We start from the raw sequence: 27,970 nt of genomic DNA, 5'->3' as shown, positions 1-27,970 counted from the left end.
GCGCATTAGCAGGGTCTTTCTGGAGACCTCTGGCAGAAGTTGGATGGGAACCCCGTCAAATTCCAGAATTCCTACTCTCCATGCTTGTTGCACAATTTCTTCCTTAAGCTTATAAGCATGCAGGTGGCAGAGTACATCTCTGGGTCTGTCTTCAGAGGTAAGTCTAGGGCCAAGAGTACGGTGCACTATCAGTGGAAATTTCAGTGTCTGGGGGGCGGTCGAGATATCTGTTAAAGATGGCGGTAACTTGCGAATGAATGTCCGCCTGTGTCACCGTCTCTGGGATGCCCCGGAGCCAAATGTTCTGTCTGCGGCTGCGGTTTTCAAGGTCGTCTAGAAGTAGGTGAAGCTGTATGACTTGGTCAGACAGGTCAGTGTGGGCAGTTTGAAGATGGTCCACTGTAAGTGCCATTGCCCCTTTTTCCTGTTCCAGTGCTGTCACCCTGTCATCTACCTCAGACACTTCCTGCTTCAGAACTTGCAGTTCTCCCCTTAGCAGATTCTACCCTATTTGCTAAGGCTTCAAAGTCAGCTCTTGTGGGTAGCTGCTGCAGAAATGTCCACAAAGTCTGCTCCGTCAAGTGTGTAGAGAGGAGAGTGTGCTGTGGGGTGGCTTTTGGAGTAGTACTCACTGTGACCTCTGCGGTGGGACCATACAGCCGGGCGTCCGTTGGGCTGTTGTAGCTGTGGTTTAGGCTCTGTGGGGAAGCCTCCGCTGCCAGCGAGTTGCACGTGTCCTCGTGGAATGTCCCATTCCCTGCCTCAGGGGACATAATGAAGGATCGGGGCAGACATGGAGGGAGAGGTCGCTAGGAGGGGTGAACGGCGGCATATCGTTGTCCTCTCCATGTTCTCCTTTCTGTGGTGCCGCAGGATCCGGAGCAGCATGGCTACAGACGGCGGGCGCCATCTTGTTTCCGGCCGCGGTCGAGGCCGTCTGTGTAACTGGCTGCAAATACAGTTCCATGGCGGGGATTATTGATGAGGAAAACAGTCCGCTCTGTTCCTCGTCTCCACCGGGGATGGAGGAGCTGTTAATGCAGGGTAGGCACAAGTTTGAGCCAACATCCGTCAGAAAAAATCTGTGGATTTTGTTGTCGAATATCCGATCATGTGTACAGGGCATTAGACATCCTTATTGACGCTGTCACAAGAGGGATACTTGCTTAACCTCGTCTTCCTGAGGCATGTTGTCTATAAACATGTACCTCCAAGATCACCTTCTGTCCCTATAATGCTTGACAATATATGCTTAGGACTGGTCCCTAGTCATAGCCAACAGCTCTCTGTACTTTGGTCTGTAGTTACACCTTTTGGTTATGATATATAAAAGTTTGCTATACCTTGTACCACAAAAAACTTTACATTACATATTTCATGGAGATCTTCCATGTAAATTTTATTTTCTTGTGACCCCCTCCTTATTTCTACCTTCAGTGTCCTTGTTCATAACTTGTCATAGAATACTATTGTATTTTTGTATGATTGCACCCTGATTCCAGATTGTGAGGAACAGTTGAACCTTCTTATACATTCTGCAACTGCAAATCCTTTGGGAAGACATGTATGGTATTGTGTAGATTGTTAATACAATAGAAATTTTCATTTTCCCTGGAAATACCATATAAAGTATAACTCCATCTATTGTTTTAGTTTTGAGTGGGATGGGGAATAATCGATACTGTTATTATTTTATTGCAGCGCATGGCTCAGTTGGGTAGGTTTTTTTCTCTGTTTTTGTCTCAGTAATAACTGTCATTGAGATAGGAAGTGAGGGGAAAGCCAGGGACCTGACAGCAATTATAATCTGACTGAGGTTGAAACCTTCTCCTGTTCTACTAAGTCAATGTTTGCATTGCCTTGTACTGTCAAGAACAGTCTCCTCAACAGGGAGAGCAATAATAAACCAACAGAGGATCTAACCATTGAGCACTCATCCAAAAAAGTCTTGGCTGGTGTTTTGCTTTAAATCTAACTTTTGTTTTATAATTTTTTACTGATCCATCTTGTGCAATATGTTTTTTGTTTGGGATTTTTTTTTTTTTTGTAAATTAACCAAAGATTGTATTTTGCTTATTTACAGCTGTTGAATGTTCAAGTCCAGATGTGGCCAACGCAAGGAAATTATCTGGGTTTGCTGGTCCATACTATTACAATTTTGCAGTCACTTTTGAATGTTTGAAGGACTTTGTAATGAAAGGTGCCAACTCTGTCAAGTGCAATGCCAGCAGCCAGTGGGATCCTCCATTACCTACATGTTATGGTAAGTTGCACTATAATTTTCTGTTGAAGCGGAGTTCCATCCACATTTTCACCATCCAGCAGTAAAGAGTGCATTCATTGCAATTTGGTATATTTTTTTTTTGTAAACACTTACTGCTGTATTTCTTCATAGTATTCCTACTTCCTCCTCCTCGGCCACGTGCCTAATTTCCGGCTTAGCAATGTCTCCTGGAATATGTGTGTCATCAATCCCAGGAGACAACAGGCATCACCAAAGTGATGTTGCATCGTGACCATCTTGGTACACCCGCACTCGTCCACAGTAAGCCTAGAGTTAGAAGTCGGCAAGCAGACATCTTTATACACCCACCGGAGTCTTGCTTTTCACAGTTATTTTTAACTGCGAAAAGTAAGACTCCAGTGGGTGTATAAAGATGTCTGCTTGCTGACTTCTACCTCTAGGCTTACTGTGGACAAGTGTGAGTGTACCAAGATGGCCATGACGCAACGTCACTTCGGTTACATATTCTGATGGGTAGTGGCTTTTTGACAGGAGACAGTCAAAGCATCGAGAGATCAAGAGGTGCATGCTGGCCATACAGCATCACCATAGCCCGGAAGAGACTGCTAATGGGCTTCACATGCCCACAGTAGAGATGGAAGCGCTCTGCAGAGTAAAAATAAACAGTCATTTTAACCACTTCCCGCCCGGCCTATAGCAAAATGATGGCCGGGCAGTGGATCAGTTATCCTGACTGGGCGTCCTATGACGTCCTTCAGGATAACAGCCGCCGCGTGCCCGTGGGGGCGCGTATCGCGGTGATCGGTGGAGCGCTGTGTGTCTGACACACTGCTCCACCGATCTCGGTAAAGAGCCTCCGGCGGAGGCTCTTTACCACGTGATCAGCTGTGTCCAATCACGGCTGATCACGATGTAAATAGGTAGAGCCGTTGATCGGCTTTTCCTCACTCGCGTCTGACAGACGCGAGGAGAGCCGATCGGCGGCTCTCCTGACAGGTGGGGTATGCGCTGATTATTTATCAGCGCAGCCCCCCCTCAGATGACCACACTGGACCACCAGGGACGCCATCAGGACCACCAGGGAAGGGGGCGACATGTGGATGGCCATCCACATGTTCAAATTAGTGCCAATCAGTGCCCACAAATGGGCACTGATAGGCACCAGTATGTAGTAACAGACATCAGTGATGCCCAGCAATGCCACCCATCAGTATCAGTGACATCAGTGTAACCAGTCAGTGCTCATCCATGCCCATCCGTGCCACCTATCAGTGCCACCCATAAGTACCCATCAGTGCCGCCTACAAGTGCCTATCAGTGCCGCATACCAGTGCCATCTCATCAGTGCCACCTCATTGGTGCGCATCAGTGCCGCCTTATCAGTGCCCGTCAGTGCAGCCATATCAGTGCTCATCATTGAAGGAGAAAACATACTTATTTACAAAAATTTTTAACAGAAACAAAGAAAAACTTGTTTTTTTCAAAATGTTTGGTCTTTTTTTTTATTTTTTGCGCAAAAAATAAAAATCCCAGAGGTGATCAAATACCACCAAAAGAAAGCTCTATTTGTGGTAACAAAATGATAAAAAATTTGTTTGGGTACAGTGTAGCATGACCGCGCAATTGTCATTCAAATTGCGACAGCGCTGAAAATTGGCTTGGGCAGGAAGGTGCCTAAGTGCCTGGTATTGAAGTGGTTAAATAGTAATTGAGCGGCGATATGTTAAATTGCATGGATTTGATGTTTTAATATAGTGTAAAAGAACAGATTACATAAAAAAAAAAATGTCTGTGTGGAACTCTGCTTTAATATGACTGAAAGTAAAAACAAGTTAAGTGAAGGGTTAGTGTGTGGGTGTGGCGCTGTCCTAATTTATAGAAATACTTGGTAAATTGTGTGTAGCCAAATCCCATATGTAAAGTCGCATAAACCAAAATTGCAAATAAAAAATTCAACGAAAATAAAACCAAACATAAAACAGCAAAGTGATCCCTTTTGGAGTGTGTAGGTGTAACGTTGTCCTAGTGGAGAAAAAAGTGGAGAAAATGAAAAAAAAATGGAGACAATGGAAGAAATTGCATAAAGGACTGCTGCCTCCACAAATGTGATTTCCACCAAGGTGGAAAAAACAGAAGGTAAGTAAAGGGTTAGTGTGTGGGTGTGGCACAGTCCTAATTCATAGAAATACTTGGTAAATCGTGTGTAGTCAAATCCCATATGTAAAGTCGCATATAAAGTATAAACCAAAATTGCAAATAAAAAATTCAACGAAAATAAAACCAAACGTAAAACAGCAAAGTGACCCCCTTTGGAGTGTGTAGGTGTAACGTTGTCCTAGTTTAAAAAATACTTTGTAAATCGTGTGTAGCCAAATCCCACATGTAAAATCGCATGTAAATTATAAACAAAATATAAACAAAATCGCATATAGCAAATATAACGGCTAGGTTGGCCCCCTTTGAATTGGGGGAGGGGGAAGGGGAACAGGGGATGAAATCAAAAAATGACTTTAGCCAAAGCTATTCCATCCGCATAAAAACTCCATATAGTGATTGACAAACATAACATTGCTGAATAATTACATAGGTTAAATCGTGACTAGTGCTCAGTGCAGTTTAAGTGAAAAACTTGACATCTTTGTAAAACAAGGCAGGTATTTGTATTAATCTTGGTGACCATGTGCTCGTGTCTTGTGATCATGCGGACACTCACCAGCTTCTTTAACCCCTGCAGGGGGGAATGCGCAGTCACAGTGTATGCCACTGTGCGGCAATCCACAGGCTGTTTCTGGGTCACGGTGACGTTTTAGGCATAAGAGAAGAAAGAGGAGATTCCATAGCGTAAAACCATAAAACACTCTTTATTGAACGCAGATGACAGAATAGTACTCACATTTAAGCAGTATATAATAGGCAACCAAATATCATCAAAACAGAGCGTCAGATTTAAGTTGGTGATCCTCTGGGAGATGATGCAAAAGCGTCAGAATAGGCCACGCCCTACGCGTTTCATCATAGGGACGTCAACTGGAGCGTCAAACAAGTTAGATCATACAGTGTGCTGTTACATATTTTATGGTTGAATGTTTTTATTAACAGGTTTCAGATGATTACAAAGATAATCCATCTAAGTGGATGCAATAAAATATCCATGAAAACCATTAACAAAGATGTAAATGCAGTGCATTGAAACAATTCTCACAGAAGTTCTTTCCCTGGATGGGTAGCTTCATCAGTAAAGGTTCATTTATAAGGATTAGGGAAGCACAGTCTGTTAAAAGTATTAGTAATGAAAACAAAAAGAGGACCCCCAGAAACCACGTCCTCAGGGTGGTCTGGAGCGCGTATGTAGTCAGTACAATAGTAAATGACTCAAAAAAAAAAAAAGAGGGTGCGTAACAATATTCATGGAGAGAAGCGCTTGGGGGGGGAGTTCTGATCAGCCAACTTGGGTGCTCTTGATCAAGGTCATCTGCTAATCTGAGAACTGTAGTGGGGACTTTTAATGGCAACTATAATCACAGGTAGTATTACTCACTGTGTCTCCTATGCTGAAATCAGGAGATAGGGTCTCCTTCAACCCCTCCCACTTCACATTACTCACCAGTCAGCTGACCTCTAGTCTCTGCTCCCCAACCATGCCGTGAGGAGAATGGGCGGCTGCAAAGAGGCTGAGTGGGTGACCGCAGGCTTCAGGAACAGCCCAGCTGGGTGGCCGAGAAAAGGCTGGGAGAGCGGTGTGGGCTTCAGGAACAGCCCAGGGATTCGGTGACACTTGGCAAATCGTCATTCGACCCCCAGGTTGGGAACCACTGCCTGAGACGATACCAGACTTGAAGTGCAGCTCTCGTTAACAGGGAGAGTGTAGTGAGCGATTTATATGAGGCATCATGGCCCCACAGTAGAGCACGAGGGCTAGGGGGGGACAAGTCTTGCTCTACCAAAGTGGAAACTTTGTGTAATGGACGCGAGAACCACTCCAACAAACGAGATACAATTGTGGAGGTGTAATATATTTCAAAGTCAGGGAGGCCCGTTTCACCCTCTGATTTGGGGTAACAAAGAAGCTTGTGCTTTAATCTTGAGTAACCTCCACACCAGACAAACCGGATTGCGAGAGAACGAAGAGTACGAAAAAAGTGGAAGGGAGCGCAATTGGAAGAGTTTTAACCAGTTCAGGCCTGGAAGTTTTTACCCCCTTCCTGACCAGAGCACTTTTTACAATTTGGCACTGCGTCGCTTTAACTGACAATTGCGCAGTCATGCGACGCTGTACCCAAACAAAATTTGCGTCCTTTTTTTTTCCCACAAATGGAGCTTTCTTTTAGTGATATTTCATCACCTCCTGCGGTTTTTTTAATTTTTTTTCACTATAAACAAAAAAAAAGCGACAATTTTGAAAATAAACACAATATTTTTTTACATTTTGCTATCCCCAAAAGATTTTTAAAAAAACTAATTTCTTCATCAGTTTTCGCCGATATGTATTCTTCTACATACTGTACTGTAAAAAAAATCGCAATCGGCATATATTGATTGGTTTGCGCAGAAGTTTATAGCATTTTCAAACTATGGGAAAGATTTATGGCATTTTTATTATTTTTTTTTTTTTTTTTTTTAACTAGTAATAGCGGTGATCTACATGGGGTGTGTGTGTGTGTGTGTGTGTGTGTGTGTGTGTGTGTGTGTGTGTGTGTGTGTGTGTGTGTGTGTGTGTGTGTGTGTTTTTTTTTTTTTTTTTTTTTTTTTTTTTTTTTTTTTTTTTTGTTAGTGGTATTGCGTCGGACAGATTGGACACTTTTGACACATTTTTGTGACCATTGACATTTATACAGCTCTCAGTGCTATAAATATGCACTGATTACTATGTAAATGTCACTGGCAGGGAAGGGATTAACACTAGGGGGCGATCAAGGGGTTAAATGTGTGTTCTAACTGTATGGGGATATGACTGACTAGGGGAGGAGACATATTGTTGTTCCTACTTAGTAGGAACAAATGACGTGTCTCGTCTCCCCTAACAGAACAGGGATTTGTGGGTTTACCCACAAATCCCCGTGTTGGCTCTCGTGCACGCAACCGCCGGCCACGCGCATCAGGTCCCCTGCCGTGGAGCGGGCATGCGCCCTCTAGCGGCTCTTAAAGAGAACCCTGTAACCGTACGGGGTTTCGCCCAGGAGAGCCATTGTGCCGCAGTATATCTGCGTGAGCCAGTCGGGAACCGGTTAAATAAGTACAACATTTTCAGGAGTACATCCATGTTAAATAAATATATTGATACGACCAAACCAAGAGTCATGCCATGTCTCAGTCTACCACCTTATTTTCTTGAGTAATGCACTATAGTTGAGCTTGTATAGGTAAGGCATATGCGATGGAATGGCATGATTGCTTTGGACTGCCAGTGGAATTGGAACTTTGAATGAAGAGTGAAGAGCATGTCCTTGGGTAGGGAAATGTTTAGTGCTTCCATTTTAGTGAGGCTTAATTTAAAGTTGCTAAGGGTGCCAAATGTATGTATTTCTGCCGAGCTAGAAGGGACACTAATGTGTGGTTGGATGACATACAAGAGAAGGTCGTCCACGTAAGCTGAAAACTTACAGGGAGCCGAAGGGGTACTTATGCCGTGTATGGAGGGGTTAGAGCGTATGGCCTGTGCGGGTTGTTCGATCATAATCGCAAACAAGGGCGATAAGGGGCAGCCCGGCTGGATCCCGTTGGAAATCGAAAAGTTTGCGGATCGAGTGCCATTTACCATCCCTGAAGCCGAGGGAGTTGAATATAAGGAAGTAATACGGGAAAGCATTTTAGAGCCTAACCGTATCTGAAGGAGTGCCTGACAGGGGAAGGACCAGTTGCTCCTGTCAAAGGCCTTCTCGGCGTCGCACAAAAGGAGACAGGCTGGAATATTGTTGCGTTGAGCAAATTCTATAAGATGGATTGTTTTGGTGATGTTGTCCCTAGCTTCCCGCCCAGGGACAAAACCCACCTGATCCCTGTGAATAATCTCTGGTAATAAAGGGGATAGGCGATTTGAAAGAATTTTCACAAAGCGCTTCAAGTCTTCATTCAGTAGAGAGATTGGTCTATAGTTACTACAAATTGATGGGTCCTTACCAGGTTTGGGAATTACTGCAATTTGAGCTTGTAGGAGCAGTGAAGAGTGAAGGGGAGAACCGTCGATGGACTCATATGCTTTGGCTAGTATCGGGGTCAGTAAAGGTGCAAATGTTTTATAAAAGTGAGGGGAGAACCCGTCAGGACCGGGACTCTTGGCATTTTTAAGTCCCTTAATTACCTGTAGGAATTCTGTATCTGTTAGTGGCGCGTCTAATTTCTCTGCTTCAGAAGCAGGCATAGTAGGCAGGGCTGTGTCTTGAATATAAGTCAACATATCTGGGTTAGTGGGAAGTGAGAAAGACAGGTCTATTGGGGGAGACAGATTATAAAGAGAGGAGTAATATTGCCAAAATTCCTCTGCTATCTCTGAGTTTGCATGCTTTTTAGCGTTGGAGGATAGGCAAATATAAGGGATTGTTGATCGGCATTGTCTATGGTGCAAGACCCAGGCAAGGTGTTTTCCACATTTATTGGCCTGGGAGCAGTGGATGTAGCACCCCTTATCTCTGGCTATCAGAGAGCAGTCCGCGAATAAGCGTAGAAGGTCTCGACGTGCGTTGAATAACTCCACCAAGGTCACGGGGGCGCTTGTGGGTAGCTTCTAAAGCAGAGATTTGGGATATCAGGCATTAGTTTCCCTCCTGTGTTCCCTTTTGAGCCGGGACCCATGTTTTATAAGCACACATTTTAAAGCCTCCCATTTAGTCAAGGGAGGGTTTGGTCCTGAGTGTGGACAAAATCTCGAATGGCTTGTGAGATAGCCCGAGTGCATACTGGATCAGCTAAGAGATTGTCAACAGGGACGCCAGGAGCATCCCTGTCTCTGCAAAGGCATGTGGCCTAGGGTCAAGTGTACTGGGGCATGATCCGACCAGAGTCTGAGGCCAATAGAGGGGGAGGGGTTGGAGTCCAGGAGTGATTGAGAAATCAACAGGTAGTCAGTGCAAATATACAAGGGGGAAGGAAAGTATTCAGACCCCCTTAAAATTTTTCACTCTTTGTTATATTGCAGCCATTTGCTAAAATCATTTAAGTTAATTTTTTTCCCTCAATAATGTACACACAGCACCCCATATTGACAGAAAAACACAGAATTGTTGACATTTTTGCAGATTTATTAAAAAAGAAAAACTGAAATATCACATGGTCCTAAGTATTCAGACCCTTTGCTCAGTATTTAGTAGAAGCACACTTTTGATCTAATACAGCCATGAGTCTTTTTGGGAAAGATGCAACAAGTTTTTCACACCTGGATTTGGGGATCCTCTGCCATGCCTCCTTGCAGATCCTCTCCAGTTCTGTCAGGTTGGATGGTAAACGTTGGTGGACAGCCAATTTTAGGTCTCTCCAGAGATGCTTAATTGGGTTAAGTCAGGGCTCTGGCTGGGCCATTCAAGAACAGTCACAGAGTTGTTGTGAAGCCACTCCTTCGTTATTTTAGCTGTGTGCTTAGGGTCATTGTCTTGTTGGAAGGTAAACCTTCGGCCCAGTCTGAGGTCCTGAGCACTCTGGAGAAGGTTTTCATCCAGGATATCCCTGTACTTGGCCGCATTCATCTTTCACTCGATTGCAACCAGTCGTCCTGTCCCTGCAGCTGAAAAACACCCCCATAGCATGATGCTGCCACCACCATGCTTCACTGTTGGGACTGTATTGGACAGGTGATGAGCAGTGCCTGGTGTTCTCCACACATACCGCTTAGAATTAAGGCCAAAAAGTTTTATCTTGGTCTCATCAGACCAGAGAATCTTATTTCTCACCATCTTGGAGTCCTTCAGGTGTTTTTTTAGCAAACTCCATGCGGGCTTTCATGTGTCTTGCACAGAGGAGAGGCTTCCGTCGGGCCACTCTGCCATAAAGCCCGACTGGTGGAGGGCTGCAGTGATGGTTGACTTTCTACAACTTTCTCCCATCTCCCGATTGCATCTCTGGAGCTATGCCACAATAATCTTTGGGTTCTTCTTTACCTCTCTCACCAAGGCTCTTCTCCCCCGATAGCTCAGTTTGGCCGGACGGGCAGCTCTAGGAAGGGTTCTGGTCGTCCCAAACATCTTCCATTTAAGGATTATGAAGGCCACTGTTAGGAACCTTAAGTGCAGCAGAAATGTTTTTGTAACCTTAGCCAGATCTGTGCCTTGCCACAATTCTGTCTCTGAGCTCTTCAGGCAGTTCCTTTTGACCTCACGATTCTCATTTGCTCTGAAATGCACTGTGAGCTGAAAGGCCTTATATAGACAGGTGTGGGGCTTTCCTAATCAAGTCCAATCAGTATAATCAAACACAGCTGGACTCAAATGAAGGTGTAGAACCATCTCAAGGATGATCAGAAGAAATGGACAGCACCTGAGTTAAATATGAGTGTCACAGCAAAGGGTCTGAATACTTAGGACCATGTGATATTTCTTTTTTTTTTTTTCTTTTTTAACCACTTGCCACCCGCCCTATTACCAAATGACGGCGGCAAAGTGGTTTGATATTCCTGACCGGACGTCATATGACGTGATCAGAAATATCGAGCTGCTGCGCGCCAAGGTGTCAGTCTGGCACCTTGCAACACCGATCTAGGTAAAGAGTCTCAGACAGAGACTCTTTACCTCGTGATCAGCCGTGTCCAATCACGGTTGGTCACGATGTAAATAGATAGAGCCGGTGATCGGCTTTTCCTCACTCGCGTCTGATAGACGCGAGTAGAGGAGAGCCGATCGGCTGCTCTCCTGACAGGGGGGTCTGTGCTGATTGTTTATCAGCACAGCCCCCCCCCCCCGGATCCTACCCAGGACCACCAGGGAAGCCGCCCAGGACCACCAGGGAAGCGATCCACACTGGACCACCAGATATGCCCCTAGACCCCCAGGCAGCTGCCGATCTGTGCCCACTTCAATGCCTACCACTGCCAGTGCCACCAGGGATGCCCATCAGAGCTGCATATCAGTGCCGCCTATCAGCGCCACCCTATCAGTACCCATCAGTGTCGCCTTTCATTGCCCATCAGTGTCGCCTATCAGTGCCCATCAGTGCTGCATATGCGTGCCGCCCATCAGTGCCCATCGTCAGTGCCCGCTCATTGGTGCCACCTCATCGGTGCTGCCCTATCAGTGCCTGTCGGTGCCGCCTTATTAGTGCCCATCAGTGAAAGAGAAAACTTACTTATTTACAATTTTTTTTTAACAGAAACAAAAGCAAAACTTTTATTTTTTTCAAAATTTTCGGTCTTTTTTTTATTAAGCAAAAAATAAAAACCGCAGAGGTGATCAAATACCACCAAAAGAAAGCTCTATTTGTGGGAACAAAATTATAAAAATTTAGTTTGGGTACAGTGTTGCATGACCGCGCAATTGTCATTCAAACTGCGACAGCACTGAAAGCTGAAAATTGGTCTGGGCAGGAAGGTGTCTAAGTGCCCTGTATTGAAGTGGTTAATAAATCTGCAAAAATGTCAACAATTCTGTGTTTTTCTGTCAATATGGAGTGCTGTGTGTACATTAATGAGGAAAAAAATTAACCTAAATGATTTTAGCAAATGGCTGCAATATACCGTATTTATCAGCGTATAACACGCACCCCAAGTTTAGGAGGGAATTATAAGGAAAAAAATGTTTTAAGGAAAAAAACTTACGTTTAAATGCCCATCAATGCAGCCTTTCACAGCATCCATCTGCATGCTTGTCCAGTGTCATTTGCAGCCTTGCAGTCAGCAGCCTTGGTGTCATTTGCAGCCTTGCAGTCAGCAGCCTTGGTGTCATTTGCAGCCTTGCAGTCAGCAGCCTTGGTGTCATTTGCAGCCTTGCAGTCAGCAGCCTTGGTGTCATTTGCAGCCTTGCAGTCAGCAGCCTTGGTGTCATTTGCAGCCTTGGTGTCATTTGCAGCCTTGGTGTCATTTGCAGCCTTGGTGTCATTTGCAGCCTTGGTGTCATTTGCAGCCTTGGTGTCATTTGCAGCCTTGGTGTCATTTGCAGCCTTGGTGTCATTTGCAGCTTTTCTGTGTCCATTTGCAGCTTTTCTGTGTCCTTTTGCAGCCTTGCCCAGGCTGCAGTTAAACTGCAGTGACATGTCAGTGTCACTGCAGTTTGAAAATGGCGCCGAAATACACAGAGCCGGTCCTCGGCTCTTGGCGGCTCTCGTTCACTTTTGGCCACTTTCGGCTCCACTCGTAGTCCCGCCCAGGATGGGCGTGACTGTGAGCGGAGCTAGCCGAACCTAGCGAGTACACTCGGCTAGGTTCGGGCGGCGCTCGAGTGAAGCCAAAAGTGGCCGAGAAGATCTGTGTATTTCAGCGCCGGCGGCGTTTTTTTCAAATCGCAATCGCTCCGCTCAGTCAGCGGGGGATCGGCGTATAACACGCACCCGCAATTTTCGTCTGATTTTAAGGGGAAAAAAAGTGCGTGTATACGCCGATAAATACAGTAACAAAGAGTGAAAAATTTAAGGGGGTCTGAATACTTTCCGTCCCCACTGTAAGATGAGTGAGCAGGGGAGAAATGGGTGTAATTTCTGCCAGAGGGGTATAACACCCGCTACACATCTACCAGCAACATTTTGGTCAAGTGAGAGAATTTTGGTCAGGGAGGAAGGCGATATGGATGGCTTACCTGAAGAAGAGTCAAGTTTTGAGGTCTCCCCCGAGGATTACATTTGTGGTACCAAAGGACTCAAGGCGAGACCTCACAGAAGAGAGAAAACGTAGCTGGTCCTCCTAGTTAGTAGAGTACAAATTGGTAACTATAAAGATTGTTTGCCTATATATGGTGGAACGCTATAGATGCACCCTTAGATCTAGCAGGGGTATGAAACCACGTGGGATAATGTTTGTTGTTTGGTCAATTTTGTCTCAACGGAAGTGGGTTTCTTGTGATAGAAGTATTTGGATGCGGGCCTTATGAAAATCGTATAGGATTTGTCTACGTTTTTCAGGGGTATTGAGCCCTGAAAAAGGATATTTTCAAAGAAACCGAAGGAGCTATTGTATATGCGGGGTGTGGGGGGAGGGAGAGAACTAGGAGAGGCATACTGGATTCAGGTATTCGTAGCATCCAGAAGAACTACAGAGCCGGAATGTGGCTAGAAAGAAGTATAGAAGAAAAGAGAAGGAATAGTAGGAGAATATAGAACCAATGATTAGACTGATAAGAGATGGCAGCCAGATCGCAGGTCACAAAGCATGAATATAAGGTAATGTGAGGAAAAAAAACTCAGCAATTGTGGCTCTAACCAACACAAAATTAAAGTATGTAACTGATGAAAGAGAGGGTGAGGCCCTCTAGTGGAGAACAGTAAAAACAATTTAAACCATAGCCAAACAGGCCATGTAGTTCAATGAAACCAGAGCCACTATGGGCACTGAAAACCCTAAGGCAGGGATCGTGGGCAGTGCCGAGTGGCTCTCGTGTACTGAGCATTGTTAATTTTTATGCTATTATGGGCAGTAAACCATAGACAGGAGTACCACGGTGTATAGTAGTAACAATGCAATAATGGTTAATAAAAGGCTCAAAACCAGCATTTTGCATAATATCACGGAAATAAGGAGAAAAATAACGGGGGGGGGGGGTGGCATCAATGCAATGAGGAGAGACTAAACATTATATAGAACTGCATATAAAATGTGGAGCACTGTAAAAGGCTACGGACCAAGACGACCAGTATATAGTAACTGGTGAATGGAGTGGATAAGCAGGTACCGTACAAATCTTCATCCTGTAGGAGACTTGGAAGCGTTGGATCTGGAGCGCTTCTTCTTTGACCGCGATAGACATAGACAAAGAAAGGCCTGGGGTGGCAGACTTCAGGGGCCAATCTGGTATGGCGATTTGTGGTAGTTCAAAGGTCCTGAGAAAAGTAGGGAGATTTCCCCCAAGGGTGCGGAGATCTGCAGATTTATCACGAGAGGCTGAGATTTGAAATGGAAATCCCCAATGATATTTGAGGATTTTTGCTTGAAGTGCGCCAGTCAGCAGTTTCAAGGCTTGGCGCATATCCTAGGTCAGTTTGGAAAGATCAGGGAGCCACATGACTGGGGTCACCTTAAAAAGGATAGTTTCCTGCATGGGGGAAGCTTGCATAATTTCTGCTTTGACTTTATAAAAATGAACAATGACATCTCTGGAATAAGCAGGATTGGGGTTTCTTAGACCCAAAGCTCTGTGTGTACAGTCAAGTTCCAGAGGGGCATCTTTAGGTGGTTGTGGTAGTTGATTAAAGATTGCTGTAACAGCTGCAGCCAGATCTTTATTTTTAACAGTTTCAGGTAATCAACGGATGCGTATATTACGCCTGCTCCTGTTTTCCTGGTCATGATAAAAGAGCTGTTGGATTTGCACAGTATGCTCCTGCAGAATTGCGTCATGGTCATTAAATTTTAGCTACTGTATCGTCGACTGTGTGTTCAATGACCTCAATTCTGCCAGCCATGTCCCTGCAGAGATCAGAAATCTCCTGTTTATAAGAAAGTTCCAGTCTTTTCACATATGCCTCAAAGTCATGATGGGTAGGTAGGGTCTTACTGTAGGTCTCCATGGCCCAACTCTCTCCTGAGTGCTGTGAGGAAGGGGAGGGACAGTCAAAGTGAACTGAACTGTGATCTGGCTCCTGTGGGGATCTGGTGTGGCGCCTGGTTCTCACCTAGGAGGCTCCATGCTGTCCGGAGGATGGAGCCGGCACCATCTTGGAAGCAAGGGTGCCCTGATGAATTGACCCGTTTCAGGTAAAAAAAAAAGCGCCCGATTTGCCCTTCTTTTTGGGAGCCAGGTAGTCTGCGGCCCTCACTGGAGCTTCTCCATGGCAGTGTATTGCAGTGGGGGGGTGTGCTCTGGGAGCCAAGGAGACTAGCCTCTGTTATATATTTTAAACAAATATTACAATGCAACCGGAAAGTATTCACAGCGCTTCGTTTTATGCACATTTTGTAATGTTACAGCCTTCTTCCAAAATGTATTAAATTCATTATTTCCCTCAAAATTCTACAAACAATACCCCGTATTGATAACCTGAAAGAAGTTTGTTTAAAATCTTTGAAAATTTATTAAAAATAAAAGATTAAAAAATTACATATACATAAGTATTCACAGCTTTTGCCATGACACTCAAAATTGCACTTGAGAGCATCCTGCTTCCACAGATCTTCATTGATATGTTTCTACAACTTGATTGGAGTCCACCTGTGGTAAATTTAGTTGATCTGACATGATTTGGAAAGGCACATAACTGTGGGACCCTATATAGACAGGTAACCGTGCGTGTCAGAGCACAAACCAAGCTATGAAGTCCAAGGAGTTGTCTGTAGACCTCCGAGACAGGATTGTTTTACCATTTCCCAGGCACAGATCTGGGGAAGGGTACAGAAAACTTTTTTGCAGCATTGAAGGTCCCAATGAGCACAATGGTCTCCATCATCCATAAATGCTACGGGACAACTCTGAATGTACTTGCGTGGCCCAGCCAGAGCCCAGACTTGGACCCAATTTAAAGGAGTTGTAAAGGCAAAAGGTTTTTGATCTCAATGCATTCCATGCATTAAGATCAAAAACCTTCTGTGTGTAGCAGGCTCTCCAGCACCCCCCAACACTTACCCTGAGTCCCTTCTCTATCCAGCAATGTCCACGATTCCCTCGGCTGTCCGGGACCCTCCTCCTGATTGGCTGGGGCACAGCCGCGGTGCCATTGGCTCCTGCAGCTGTCAAAGTAAATTGGCCAATCAGGGGAGAGGTGGAGCGGGGCCGAGCGGCAGCTGCGTGTCTGAATGGACATACAGGGCTGCAGCTCAGCTCGGGTGCCCCCATTGCTATGGGGGCATTTATCAGGAGGGAGGGGCCAGGAGCAGCGAAGAGGTACCTGAGGAGAAGAGGAGGATCTGGGCTGCTCCATGCAAAACCAACTGCACAGAGGGGGTAAGTATAACATGCTTGTTTCTTTTTTTTTGTTTTTTTTTTTGTTTTTTTTTTTTTGTTTTTTTTCAAAAAGCAAGACTTTACAGTCACTTTAACCACTTAAGGATGGGAAGATTTTCACCCTTAATGACCAGGCCATTTTTTGCGATGGGGCACTGCGTCGCTTTAACTGACAATTGCGCGTTCATGAAACGCTGTACCCAAACAAAATTGAGGTCCTTTTTTCCCACAAATAGAGCTTTCTTTTGGTGGTATTTGATCACCTCTGCGTTATGTCATGATGCCGGTTCCTCTCTCCCCTCTGTGTACCGATCGGTACAGTGTGAGAGGAGAGGGGGAGAGATCGGATGGCAGCAGAGCTGTGGGCTGGATTTGTAGTGCCCACAGCGCTGCTCTGTGACAATTGCAGTCACATCCAGCCATCCATCCCATGCTCAGCAATACCCCGCCATACTCTGCAGTACCCCGCCATACTCTGCAGTACCCCGCCATACTCTGCAGTACCCCGCCATACTCTGCAGTACCCCGCCATACTCTGCAGTACCCAGCCATACTCTGCAGTACTTGGCCTCTGTATGTGGCCAGGCTATGGAAGTCTCACACATGTGGTATCGCCATACTCAGGAGGAATAGGAAAATCTATTTTGGGGTGTCATGTTTGGTATGTACATGCTATGTGTTAGAAATATTGTATAAATGGACAACTTTGTGTTTAAAAGAAATGCATTTTAACCACTTAATTTTTAAGTAGTGAAGTTTGACGCCATTCCACGAGCGTGTGCAATTTTGAAGGGTGACATGTTGGGTATCTGTTTACTCGAAGTAACTTCATCTTTCACATTATGCAAAAACATTGGGCTAACTTTACTGTTTTTTGTTTTTTGTTTTTTTTAAAGCACAAAACTTTTTTTTCCAAATAAAGGCGTTTGAAAATTGCTGCGCAAATACCGTGCTAGATAAAAAGTTGCAACAAACGCCATTGTAGTCTTTGCTAAAAAAATATATAATGTTTTGGGGTTCTATGTAATTTTCTAGCAAATAAATTATGTTTTTTACATGTAGGAGAGAAATATCAGAATTGGCCTGGGTGCTCCAGAACGCCTGAAGGTGCTCCCTGCATGTTGGGCCTCTATATGTGGCCACACTGTAATAGTCTCAAACATGTGGTATCGTCATACTTGGGAGTAATAGCAGAATGTGCTTTGGGGTGTAATTTGTGGTATGCATATGCTGTATGTAAGAAATAACCTGCTAATATGACAATTTTGTGGGGGGAAAAAAAAAAAGAAAAAAAATCTTAATTTTGCAAAAAATTGTGGGAAAAAATGACAACTTCAAAAAACTCACCATGCATCTTTCTAAATACCTTGGAATGTCTTCTTTCCAAAAAGGGGTCATTTGGGGGGTATTTGCACTTTTCTGGCATGTTAGGATCTCAAGAAATTAGGTCGTCAGTACTTCAGGTGTGATCAATTTTCAGATATTGGCACCATAGCTTGTGGACTCTCTAACTTTCACAAAGACCAAATATGCACCAATTTTTACTTATTTTTACCAAAGAAAGGTAGCAGTATAAATTTTTTGTCCAACATTTATGAAGAAAAGTTACTAATTTGCTAAATTTTATAACAGAAACAAAGAAAAATTCATTTTTTTTACAGAACTTTCAGTCTTTTCTCTTTTATAGTGCAAAAAATAAAAATCCAAAGGTGATTAGATACTACCAAAAGAAAGCTCTATTTGTGTGAAAAAAAGGACAAAAATTTCATATGGGTACAGTCTTGTATGACTGAGTAATTGTCATTCAAAATATGAGAGCACCGAAAGCTGAAAATTGGTCTGGTTAGGAAGGGGGTTTAAGTGCCCAGTTGTCAAGTGGTTAAACTGCGTAGAGGGTTCTTTACTGTAAGAGCAGCAAGGATGTGGAATTCTCTTCCACAGGCAGTGGTCTCAGCAGGGAGCATCGATGGTTTCAAAAAACTATTAGCTAAGCACCTGAACGATATATTTTAATATTTCACAAAGTACTTTAGTTACTGCATTTCACAACACAAGAGTGTTGTTTGAAAATCATTAGAAGGTAGTGGTAATAAATGTGCATATTTGCTTTAGTACTTAAAACCTAACTTTAGTCTTGCACAGTTGTACAGGCTAGTGCCTCCTCAGCAGGACTCTGAGCTGAGAGCGTCTCTCTCATACAGCCCAGAGCCTGTACTGACAGTTCCCCTTCCCTACACCCCCGTCAGTGGCGGAACGCCAGTGCCCAGTCGCAAGTGCAACCTTTGCGACCCTGGTAGTTGCACCACTGTGTGGGCATTACCTTAGGCAGTCTGCTGGCTGATACCTTCTTATCAAGGCATTTTGATATTTGCCTACATTTTCCCTAAGAGCCAGCTCACTGCTTGCATCTGGGCTTAGGGCTCTAGAGAGGAATGCAAAGGCAAGGTGCTGTGATGTTTTAGGTAATCTATGTACATAACCATGATGACCCCTCCCACCAGCCATGATCTGCCTGCATTGCATATAGAAGCACAGAAACCCAGTGATTGTCACTGGGTCTAAAATAAGGTAATGAAAATGATCTGATTTTAAAAAATATAATAAGCATGTTTATAGGTGGGAAAGGAGGAATCCAGGAAGAGGGAAGGCAAAATAAAAGCAGAATAATTTCCTAAAAGTGGAAGTCTGGGCTAATGCTATTTAAGCTTAAACCTGCTCCCACACCCATTCTAAGCCCCAGTGGCGTCGCTAGGGGGTGGCTTTTGGGGCTATAGCCCCGAATCTGGGGCACATAGCCCCGATTCTCTGTAGGGGTCCCCAAGGGGAGGGGAGGCTCTCTGGGGACCCTGATGTAAGTTGGGGGCTCTCTGGGGACCCTGATGTAAGTTGGGGGCTCTCTGGGGACCCTGATGTAAGTTGGGGGCTCTCTGGGGACCCTGATGTAAGTTGGGGGCTCTCTGGGGACCCTGATGTAAGTTGGGGGCTCTCTGGGGACCCTGATGTAAGTTGGGGGCTCTCTGGGGACCCTGATGTAAGTTGGGGGCTCTCGTGATATACACACACGTATATTATATAGATGTGTATGCCCGCCCATGACTTTCTTTACTACGCTGCTATGGGCTCTAGCCCCAGATCTTTTGTAGAACTAGCAATGCCCCTGCTAAGCCTTATACGAATTATCCTGTAAAGGAGAGATGTTCATAGTTGCCTAATATAAATTCGCTGGTCACATGATCGTCTCCCAGCACTGGCTTCAGGGGAGAGGAGGGACAGCTGACAAGGCATGCCCCATTCTATTGGTGATATCACCACCCAGGCCCTGCAGCCATTGTTGCTGCTCTCTTTTCTCTCCCCTGAAGCCGGCTGCTGGGGAAATCGCATAACCAGGCTGGAGCATCCTTAGATTAGGCAAGTATACATTTTTTCCTTTACAAGATAGTGAGGCTGAGAATGGGGTGGTCGCAGATTTTTGGAAGTCTTCACTTTGCGCTGAAAAAAAGTAATTAAAGACATCTGGGGACCCTAATGTCTTCTAAAGAGGAGCTGTAATCACTGGTATATACTGCCACCAGGAAACTTGTACACCCCTATACACAAACCGTGCAGACACACACTATGCACAAATATAAAACATTATGATGCATATTTACTACACATATTATGTATCCCCACATACATTAGAGTATTAAGAATATTTTGGGCGCTTCTTCACACCTTTCTGGTCTCTAGTGATGCATTACTACACATGCAATATAGTACAATATTTCATGTGTTGCATCAAAGCCCAGTGTCATTTAATCCCCTTCCTGTAAGCCCTGAATGTTAAGGCTGTACCCCTCCCCCTTTGCCCTGGACTTATAGGTGAAGGCTATAGAGAGCTACTTCTCCCTGTGGTTTACAGTGCATCCGGAAAGTATTCACATCGCTTCACTTTTTCCACATTTTAATATGTTACAGCCTTATTCCAAAATTCAATTCATTATTTTCCATTTTGAAATAAGGCTGTAACGTAACAAGATTTGGAAAAAGTGAGGCACTGTGAATACTTTCCGGATGCACTGTAGTAGGATCCCCCCACTGCCGAAGGAGTCCATCACTGGACTAGATCAAAGACACCTGAAAAAGGTATGTTTCTTGAGGTGGGATCGGGGGCAGCAAGGAAGGGAACCTGAGCCCAAAAATTAGCTGCCAGTGCATGACTTAAAGTTACTTGCACTTTTTTTTCCCAGCAAAGCATGACATGTACAGTATGATCTATTGTAGGGTAGATTTGTTGCCACGCTTTAGAGTCATGAAGCCAGAGTTAAGATTTTTAAGGGTTTTTTTTTTTGTTTTTCTTTGATGCAAATCTTTTGTTTACAGTTCTGTAAACTTACAATCTTAATCAAACATTGCGGGACACAAAGTTTTTCAGGAACATAGGGTTATTATCCTGCTTTCAGGAGATCGCTGGCAGAACACTGGCAATGCAAAGCTATAGGACAGCCCAGTATATTTCCTCCCACTCCCAGCATGCCTCATTTATTTTTTTTTGTTTGTCTTTTCTCTGCTTTAAGACATGCAAATATTTCCCTTTTTTTTTTTTGTTCCTTTTTTTTCCTTAGACTATTAAGGTATTTTTCCCCTTTCGTCTTTCAGGACAGCCACCATGAGAGAGTCTCCTCCTCTTCCTCTAGGAAACACTGCGCCAGCCCATAAATTTTTACTTCCCCCTGCCAGACCTCAGTATTAGTGTTTCCTCCGGTGGGGAGACACTGTGCAAGGAACCAGGCCATTCAGTCAGGGTGACTGCGGCTGTTTATATTTTTTGGAGCCTGTAATGGGAGCAGGGGTTTCCTAGGGCATAGGGGGGACTTACCCCTCGTTCTATTGCCACCACTTCCTTGCCGAGTGCGGCTTCAGGTTGGGGGGACTCCCTATCGCAGCTACAGGGCTGCAGCAGGCAAGCGTTCACCTTCCCTGTATTCCATACAGACCGCTCTCTTTTTTTTCTTTTTTTTTTGGAACTAGGCGGGCCGGACGACGGGCGACGTCATTTCCGGCGGAAGGGCGAGTGCTTGCCTTTGACCCACGACTTCCGGTTCCGGGTCGCGGCGCTGATAGGGAAGCCAGGCACAGGCTGGAGACGAGTCTGGGACGCGCACAGGCAGCGTGGGACTCGGTAGTAGCAACCACCTGCAAGTCATGTCGGAAGCAGATGCTCAGCCAACGGACACTACCTCCAGCCTTCCTAAGGTAAGAGTGCCCTGGGGAAGAGTGCTCTTTATCTAGGATTGTCCCTCCATGTATAGTTCCTGTCATGGGGGGGCAGACACCCTGGGTGGTCAGGGGAGGGAGGCTCAGATCCCCACATATTAAGGAGGGTCTTGTGCACTCCCAGGGTTGTATCCTTGTTTTTTTGAAAAAAAAAAAAAAGTGACAAAATGTTTTTTTCTTTTCATGTATTTCAGAAAGCTACAGAGAAGTCTAGGTCTGCACATAGCTCTAAGAAGAGGTGTGCCTCTTGCAGGGACACTTTAGGGGAAACATGGACAAAGGTCTTGTGTAGGGAGTGCATAGACTCCCTTGTTAAGGAGAGGGACTCTGAACAGGAGTCAGGACTTGCAGCCTCGGTTAAGGAGCTTTCGTCCACCTTCTCTTCATTTAAAGCCTTATTTGAAAGGTTTCAGCCTCCCTTTAGTCCAGTCCCCCAGGATACAACCTCGCCTCAGGCTCAGGGCTCTGCTCCTGCCCAACCTGCAACTTCAGTTAGGGCAGTGGAAGCTCCAGGGCCCTCCGGAGTGGAACAAAGACAACCAGACAGTTCCTCCTCCGATTCCCAGGATGGTTCAGAGGGAGAGGACCTGGACGGGGAGTCCAGGAAATCCTCCAGATATAAATTATCCCTGGAAGAGGTAGAGGACCTCTTAGGGGCTATTTATACAACCCTCGGTATTCAGGAAGACAGGAAACCCCTGACCCTTCATGACCAAATGTACAAGGGTTTAGGGGAACAAAGGAGGAAAGTTTTTCCAGTACATGAGGTACTGGTTGAAACTATTAAAAAGGAGTGGCAGAATCCCGAAAGGAAACCCTTTTTTTCTAGATCCTTAAAAAGGAGATTTCCATTCTCGGATGATCCTACATCTATCTGGAATAAAAGTCCCAAGTTAGATGCTGCCTTTCCAGACACACAGACCTGGCTTTTGAGGACATGGGGGCCCTGGTGGATGTCATGGATAAGAGAATAGACTCTCTTCTCAAAAGGACTTGGGATTCAACAATTGGTAATTTAAAACCTGAGTTGGCTGTCACAGTTGTGGCTCGCAATCTGGAGCACTGGCTCTCTAAGATTCAGGAGCATATTGAAGCTGGAACGGCAAAAGAAACCATTCTATCTTCTTTCCCTACGATTCTGCGGGGTATCGCCTACATAGCTGATGCCTCGGCAGAATCAGTCCGTATGTCGGCCAGATCAGCGGCTCTGGCCAATTCAGCCAGGAGAGCCCTCTGGCTAAAAACTTGGCCGGGCGATAGCGCCTCTAAGGCCAAGTTGTGCGGCATACCGTTAACGGGAGACCTTCTCTTCGGCCCAGGGTTAGAGACCGTCTTGGACCGCACAGCAGACAGGAAGAAATCCTTCCCAGTTAAGCGGAAAACCCCTACACAGACAAAGAAGGGGTTTCGTCCGCAAAAGCGTAAAGAAATTCCAAAGCCGGAAGGGCAAAAGAAATTCTGGGGTCAGAAGAAGGGCAGGGGAGGGGCGATTTTTCGCCCTCCTGAACAGCCCCGTAAAAACCAATGACTCCCCAACCAGGGTGGGGGGAAGACTGGGGGCCTTCCTCCCACAATGGGAAGCGATATCCCCCAATCGCTTTATCCTAGGGATTATAAGAAGGGGGTACCATATCGAATTCACAAATCCTCCTCCACGGAGATTTCTTGTCACGCACCTACCCAGGTGTACGGCAAAAGCCGAGGCTCTGTTGGAAGCATTAAGAGATCTGGTAGATCAAAATGTGGTTCTCAGAGTTCCAAAGACCGAGGAGGGAGAGGGTTTCTATTCACACATCTTCGTAGTGAAGAAACCCACAGGGAAATTCAGACTGATTCTGAATTTAAAGCCCCTGAACAGGTCAGTGACGTACAGGAGATTCCGTATGGAAACAATTTTCACAGTCAGAGCCCTGTTGCCCCGCAACTGCTTCATGGTATCTCTGGACCTAAGGGACGCGTATCTACACGTTCCTATTACAGAAGCCTCGCAGAGGTTTCTTCGGCTAGCGGTAAATGTAGGTGGAACAACGGTACATCTACAGTTTCAGGCGCTGCCTTTCGGGCTATCCTCCTCGCCCCGCATTTTCACCAAGGTCTTGGCGGAGGTGATGGCCTTTCTTCGACTCCAGGGAATATCAGTGATAGCATACCTGGACGACCTGCTCCTGTTTGCACCGTGTCCACTGCAGTTAGTCAGAGATCTAGAACTAACAAAGAGAGTTCTTACAGGTCTAGGGTGGCTAATGAACTTGGAGAAATCCAGTTTGATTCCCTCTCAGCGCATCACGTACTTAGGCTATCTGTTGGACTCAACGCTACTGAGAGTGTTTCTTCCAGCAGAAAAAGTACAAAAACTGGACAGGGCAGTGGCTGTTCTCCAGTGCAGCAGTCAGGTCTCCATAAGAGTTCTGATGTCGGTCCTGGGACTATTAACCGCTACCCTCCCAGCAGTGCAATGGGCAGGTCTGCACTTTCGTCCCTTACAGTCCTTTGTCTTAAGGGTGTGGGATCACAGTCAGAAAGATCTGGACACCTTGGTACAGGTTCCACCCCAAGTAAAGAGATCCCTCTGGTGGTGGAGGAGGGTCTCAAACTTGTCGCAGGGTCGTCTGTGGTTCATCCCAGTTTCTCAGGTGGTAACCACAGACGCAAGCGGCAAGGGTTGGGGGGCGCATCTGGGTTCCCTTTTAGCACAGGGCACCTGGGAGGGCGACGAACTAAGAAGGTCGTCCAATTGGAAGGAGCTGAGGGCAATCGGGCTAGCACTCAGGTTCTTCAAGGAGGAGCTATGGGGCCACCATGTTCAGGTGCGGTCGGACAACTCGTCCGCCGTGGCCTATGTAAACAAACAGGGCGGCACGAGAAGCGGAGTCCTGTCAGCCTTAGCATCAGACATTCTGAACTGGGCCGAGATTCACACTCTCTCACTCTCAGCAGTCTTCCTGAGAGGAGAAAAGAATGTGATAGCAGATTTTCTCAGCCGAACCAAACTGAGAGAGGGCGATTGGATCCTCAACCAGGAGGTTTTCAATCTTATTTCAGAGAAATGGGGTCCTCCAGAAGTAGATCTGTTCGCGTCAAGAAGCAACGCGAAAGCCCCTTGTTTTTTCTCCCTAAACAGAGGGGAGGGAGCGCGAGGGGTCGACGCATTGATCCAGAACTGGCATTTCAGAATCTGCTATGCCTTCCCGCCCCCAGCATTATTACCGGCAGTTCTCAGGAAGTTCCAGATGGAAAACACGTCCCTGATTCTAGTAGCACCACATTGGCCAAAGAGGGCTTGGTTCTCAGTACTCAAGCAACTAGCGGTCGAACCTCCCTTATTCCTGCCACCTCGAGAGGATCTCCTCTCACAGGGCCCAGTCCTCTGTCCACAGGTTCACCAATGGCAGTTAGCGGCCTGGCTACTGAGGAGGGTATGCTAAGAGCTAGGGGTTTTTCTGAGAAATTAATCTCCACCCTCCTCAACAGCAGGAAGAAGGAAACACGCCAGATTTATAAAAAGGTCTGGGTGCGTTTCAATGAATGGTGTGCGGAAGGCTCCTTTGCGGTACACAGTCCCACAACGGTGTTGGAATTCCTTCAGTGCGGGGCAGATGGGGTTTATCCATAAGTACCCTTAAAGGTCAGGTGTCCGCACTCAGTGCTTATTTAGAAAAGCATCTGGCCACCAACCCTTGGGTGGTCAGATTCTTTAAGGCTCTGTCTAGACAAAGACCGGTTCAGGGCCCTCCCTTTCCCAGGTGGGACCTATCTTTAGTTTTACAGGGCCTGACGGGAACCCCCTTTGAACCTTTAGAGGAATGTCAACTAAAGGATCTTACGTTAAAAACAGTTTTTTTGGTAGCAGTGACAACTGCCAGAGTCAGTGAGATTGAGGCCTTATCTGTTAGACCTCCCTTTTGTGTTATTTTTCCAGATCGGATCATCTTCAAGACTGATCCAGCATTTTTACCTAAGGTTGCTTCTGGTTTTCACAGAAGTCAGGAGGTAGTTCTACCCTCATTTTGTCCCAACCCCTCGGGGGAAAGGGAATTAAAATTTCATTCGTTGGACGTAAGGAGATGTATCCTTCAGTACCTAGAGCTGACCAAGAGGTTTATAAAGTCAGACTCTTTATTTATTTTGTTTTCTGGGGCCAGAAAAGGATGCAAAGCGTCTCGACGCACTATTGCCAGATGGCTCAGAGTAGCCATTGGCCAGGCCTATACATTAGCAGGGAAAGAAATCCCAATGGGTATAAGGGCACACTCTACTAGAGCTATGGCAGCTTCTCAGGCAGAGAAGGCTGGAGCAACACCAGAGCAGATATGCAGGGCTGCAACATGGTCCAGCTATTCCACTTTCGTTAAGCACTACAGAGTGGACCTGGTGTCGGCTAGTGAGCAAGCCTTTGGGCGAAAGGTGTTGCAAGCTGTAGTCCCACCCTAACTGGTAAGTGCTCGTTCATCCTCTCATGGTGGCTGTCCTGAAAGACGAAAGGGGAAAATTAAAGTTACGTACCGGTAACGTCTTTTCCAGTAGTCTTTCAGGACAGCCCTAGTTACCCACCCGAAATTTTGGGGTGTCTTATAAAAGACCAGAACGCAGCATGATAATGATATGGAATAGTATGTTATTAATGTGTTCTTGTGTCTCCCCAGCTGACCGGAGGTAATCTTGGAATATACTGAGGTCTGGCAGGGGGAAGTAAGAATTTATGGGCTGGCGCAGTGTTTCCTAGAGGAAGAGGAGGAGACTATCTCTCATGGTGGCTGTCCTGAAAGACTACTGGAAAAGATGTTACCGGTACGTAACTTTAATTTTTCTGCTAGTTGCTGGGGAGCCACTGGCACTCAATTTTGCTCTTCGGGTTTTTATTTTCCATTAAAGCTTCATTGTAAAATAAGATATCTTAAAAATAGAACAATCTCAAAAGCAAGAAGCACTATACACTCACCGGCCACATTTTTTGGTACACCTGTTCACTTGCTTGGTAACACAAATTGCTAATCGGCCAATCACATGGCAGCATCTCAATGCATTTAGGCATCTAGATGTGGTGAAGGCGACTTGCTGAAGATCAAACCGAGCATCAGAATGGGGAAGAAAGTGGATTTAAGTGACTGAATGTGGCATGGTTGTTGGTGCCAGACGGGCTGGTCTGAGTATTTCAAAAACTGCTGATCTCCTGGGATTTTCATGCACCATCTCTAGGGTTTACAGAAAATGGTCCCGAAAAAGAGAAAATATCCAGTAAGCGGCAGTTGTGTGGACGAAAATGCCTTGTTGATATCAGAGGAGAATGGGCAGACTGGTTCGAGATGATAGAAAGGCAACAGTATCTCAAAAAACCATTCATTACAACCAAGGTATGCAGAATACCATCTCTGAATGTACAACACATTGAACCTTGAAGCAGATGGGCTACAACAGCAGAAGACCACACCGGGTACCACTCCTGTCAGCTAAGAACAGGAAACTGAGGCTACAATTCTCACAGGCTCACCAAAATTGGACAATAAAAGATTGGAAAAACCATGCCTGGTCTGATGAGTCTCAATTTCAGCTGCGTCATTTAGATGGTAGAGCCAAAATTTGGTGTAAACAACATGAAAGCATGGATCCCTCCAGCCTTGTATTAAAGGTTCAGGCTGGTGGTGGTATAATTGTGTGGGGGGCATTTTCTTGGTCCCCTTAGTACCAATTAAGCATCGTTTAAATGCCACGGCCTGAGTATTGTTGCGGACCATGTCCATCCCTCTATGACTACAGTGTACCCATCTTCTGATAGCTCCTTCCAGCAGGATAATACACCATATCACAAAACTCAAATCAACTCCCTACTGGTTTCTTGAACATGACAATGAGATCACTGTATTCAAATTACCTCAACAGTCCCCATATATCAATCCAATAGAGCACTTTTGGGATGTGGAACAAGAGATTTGCATCATGGATGTGCAGCTCTCTATTTTTAGGCACTGGAGGGTTTTTAGAGGCCAGTCTGCTGACAGCCTTAAAGCAAAATTAAACCTCCCTATTCTTTACAGCCAAGGAAGCTGCCCCTGTTTGATTTGCAACTGACATGGTGTTGTATATGTGATCAGTTTGACCGTTTGAGTGAGGACACAAATGTGACAGCATTCCAGGAATCAGTGACGTAACTAGAACCTTCTGGGCCCCGATGCAAGAAACCGTAAAGGGCCCTCTTACCCCCGGAGAGAGCCCTTTCCTCCAAGTACGATGGCGAAATGCCAGGGCCCGGTTGCAAGTGGGTGGCTGCATATAAAGGAAATGATTTCTCCATTTCCCCCGGAGGAAAATGGATAGGCAGTCAGGAGGCAACATATTGCCTTTTTACTGGCTGTCAAATGTCTCTGAAAATGAATCTGAGCATGGATCGCTTTTTAGAGGAACAGCATTTTTTTGCTGGTACTATGAACAAGTGGGGGAAAAAAAATCAGTTCTGATTGTACACATATAG

General features: G+C 45.5%; 1 protein-coding gene across 3 annotated transcripts in view; it reads left to right on the top strand.

The window, feature by feature from the left end:
- LOC141128477 (C4b-binding protein alpha chain-like) overlaps nt 1-27,970 on the top strand; it is a 365,002-nt gene that overhangs the window by 233,622 nt on the left and 103,410 nt on the right. For all 3 annotated transcript variants that reach the window (XR_012241699.1, XM_073615784.1, XM_073615783.1), the window contains exon 7: nt 2,084-2,263. Coding sequence is in view for 2 of the 3 variants with exons in the window: in XM_073615784.1 (XP_073471885.1) it covers nt 2,084-2,263 (180 nt within the window). In the remaining variant the exon portion in view is untranslated. The remainder of the gene's footprint in view (nt 1-2,083; nt 2,264-27,970) is intronic.

The sequence above is a fragment of the Aquarana catesbeiana genome, linkage group LG02 (assembly GCF_042186555.1).
Source record: "Aquarana catesbeiana isolate 2022-GZ linkage group LG02, ASM4218655v1, whole genome shotgun sequence".
Classification (NCBI taxonomy): Eukaryota; Metazoa; Chordata; class Amphibia; order Anura; family Ranidae; genus Aquarana; species Aquarana catesbeiana.
This window is presented reverse-complemented; position numbering and strand designations above follow the sequence as displayed.